Source organism: Zerene cesonia, chromosome 11, assembly GCF_012273895.1.
Source record: "Zerene cesonia ecotype Mississippi chromosome 11, Zerene_cesonia_1.1, whole genome shotgun sequence".
NCBI classification, from domain to species: domain Eukaryota; kingdom Metazoa; phylum Arthropoda; class Insecta; order Lepidoptera; family Pieridae; genus Zerene; species Zerene cesonia.
This window is the reverse complement of record NC_052112.1, coordinates 10,624,715-10,627,601: the sequence shown is the minus strand read 5'-3', so window position 1 is coordinate 10,627,601 and position 2,887 is coordinate 10,624,715. Positions and strand designations below refer to the sequence as shown.

General features: G+C 38.0%; 1 protein-coding gene across 1 annotated transcript in view; it reads left to right on the top strand.

Moving 5' to 3' along the window:
- The window catches only part of LOC119829910 (ichor-like), a 34,207-nt gene extending 32,149 nt beyond the window's left edge, over positions 1–2,058 (top strand). The window contains exon 3 of the mRNA XM_038352620.1: positions 1–2,058. This exon is cut by the window's left edge and continues 5 nt beyond it. Coding sequence (XP_038208548.1) covers positions 1–1,190 — 1,190 coding nt within the window. The 3' untranslated portion in view covers positions 1,191–2,058.
- Positions 2,059–2,887: the final 829 nt, after the last annotated feature.

Here is a 2,887-nt window from a genome sequence, read left to right as displayed (position 1 = left end):
ATCACTTCCACGCAATCGCGCAACGTCTTCCAGAAGAGAACAACAACTACCCCACCCAGAGCGGCTACGGCGCTGACAACGAAGTCGTATCATCATCTACCTGTGCTACCGACTCTGAACCGCCGGATTTAGAAGACGTAAAGCCTTTTCCGCTCGATGTGACTGATACGAAACCCTTTGCTGAGTCGACCGCGCCCGGTGCGGCAGACTCGTGTGCACAATCTTGCTCCCCACCAGCCAAGCTTTTTGATGATGCACCTAAGCAAGAAATGTACGATTTAAGTTCAATAGAAGATATTGCAGCCATCATTGGGTCTGCTATCGCTGATACTACTGTTCCATCACAACCTGAAGATCCTGAAAGAAATGACTCGCGAGACAGTTGGATGGATATTGACATGACGTGGATAACGAGCGCTAGTAGTCAGCATGGAGAGAAAATTGTTCCTCAAGATCTCTCTGAATTCGGTCTCTCCATTTCTCCTCCCCCTTCCCAATCTAGCCATCAGTCCGGGCTCGATTATCCCAGCAAAGCAAATCAAAAGTTTTCAAAAACCCAAGAATTCTTCCAAAATAATTTTGGTCAAGCGGGCTCCACACTTCAAAATTTGCTCACCCAAAGTTACATGCCCTTACTCCAGAACCGGTTACAAAATGGGCCGCCTGTCAAACAAGAAGCACCAAGTTCGACGAGTTACGGGATGGAAGTAATATCCACATCGTCACCTCCAGGTAATGCGGTGTCAACGACTGACGGAGTGGGCGGCCTTTTAAATGGAAGATACGCACCACATTACGCCCTGAGCTTAAAACCAGATGGCTTGTGCAGTCCAGACAGGCTACTGGGCTATCCTCACGCGCACACGACGACGGTGACTCCATCCAGCAAGTCGAAACGAAGTCGCGCAAAAGCAAAACAAGGAAACAATGGTGGAAGTTTACACGGTAGCTCATTAGCGTTTTCTTCGGCGACGTCAGCTGAATTGAGTGGTCTTCTCGGAAAGGAAAAGCCAGTACATCGATGCGGGATCTGCAACAGAGGGTTCCTGAACAAGTCAAACATTAAGGTGCACCTGCGGACGCACACCGGGGAGAAGCCCTTCCGATGCGACGTGTGTGCGAAGGCGTTTAGACAGAAGGCGCATCTAATAAAGCATCAACAAATTCACAAGCGGATCGGAAGAGACTAACCGACTCGCTAGCTCAAAAAGCATTTCGTAGCTCGTAGTTGTGTGTTTGTGGACATGTGTGGTGCCTGAATCTCTTGGTCTATGAACTGTATATTGGATATATAACTGTCATTGTCTTCTAACACAGTTAAGAGCGATGTTTAACCCTGTAGTTATATCCTCCTAAGGAAAAGTGCAATGTTAACTAGTTTTAAGCTCTTCAGATTTATTATGTAGATAATATTGTTTTTAAATTTTGTTGTGTAGATGATTAAGACTTGTGTATCGTTCATTGCGTGTTTGTATGAGAATGCGTGTCGGTCGAATGATGAACATTTAGCAATGGTGAACAAACAATGAACGATGAATCTTTTAACTCTTCAAATAATTTATATTTTTCGAGTGTGAATGCTTACTCCGATTACCTATTTATAGTCAAATTAAAAAAGATATTAATTAGCTTTATAATGTATAAATATTAGTTACTTATTTTGTATTATTTAATGTGGACAAAGCTCACGAGGCTATTTGCAACGCTCCCAGTAGAGTTTTAGTTAGGGCTTCACTCATTTCATTAATTTGGTCTCAAATTAATCGCGTCATTCCCATCATCACAATATTCATCATCACATATATTTACGAACGTACAGTAAAATAGCATTATAAATCAATATCTGAATGTTATTAGTATATAAATATCCTCCGAATCTCATACGAACATTCCACTTTAATTAAATAATTGATGGCTTGGAGAATCCTTGCGGTGCGCAGGCGCATGCGAGCGGAACAACCGTGTCCGGGAAATGATCGAAAAACTTTAAAATCAAATGTAATAACAACGATCCGTTGTTACGCAACTCCTTAAGTAGGACAGCGAATTAATAGCAAATAGACCAATTTATTTTTCATCTATTTTACTTCTGTACAAACAAAACAATTAATTAATTATCATTCGCTTATACTCGTATAGTCACAAAACGCGACCTTTTATTATGCACACTTTAATTATATCTTACATGACATATATATTGATATATTATCATCATTTTCATTATACATCATCAAATCTGAAATTTATATTTCATTATATTCATTTTCATATTTAACCACATCACAATTCATTTGTCATCTAATCACAAATATTCAAATCATCATAACACACTGAATATCTTTAAGATATAATCCATCATTCATCACAATCGATACTTGGTGGATTTAATTAAAATTGGTGACTTGATTTAAAATAAAATGATATTTTTGTTACGTTTAGTGTTTTAAATTGTATATTTATAAATGTAAATAATAAAAATCTTTGCCGTCCAAATCGTTACTTAGGAAACCGACTGTTCGGAATGTTAGCACAATAAATCCATGACAAAATGGTTTTTATCGAACGAAATAATACATTCCTTTTTACTTTGGCAATTGAAGAGAGCTGAGTGGTGCAAACAACGCAGAAAAGTTTACATGTGACTAGATTATGCTAGTTAGGAATTGGAATTAAAAAAAATTGGTGCTAAAATTATTGTTCAATATACGAATATTAATGTAAAGAGAAATTGTGAAAGCACGTTAAATAATAATTTTCAGAGTATGTCTTGATTAAAATAGTTATAATAATTAATGATGTTTCACATCTATACAAACTTTATTGAAATAGCATATTCGACCAAAACAATATATAATTGTTAATGTCTGTCCACGCTCAGCTAGGCAAC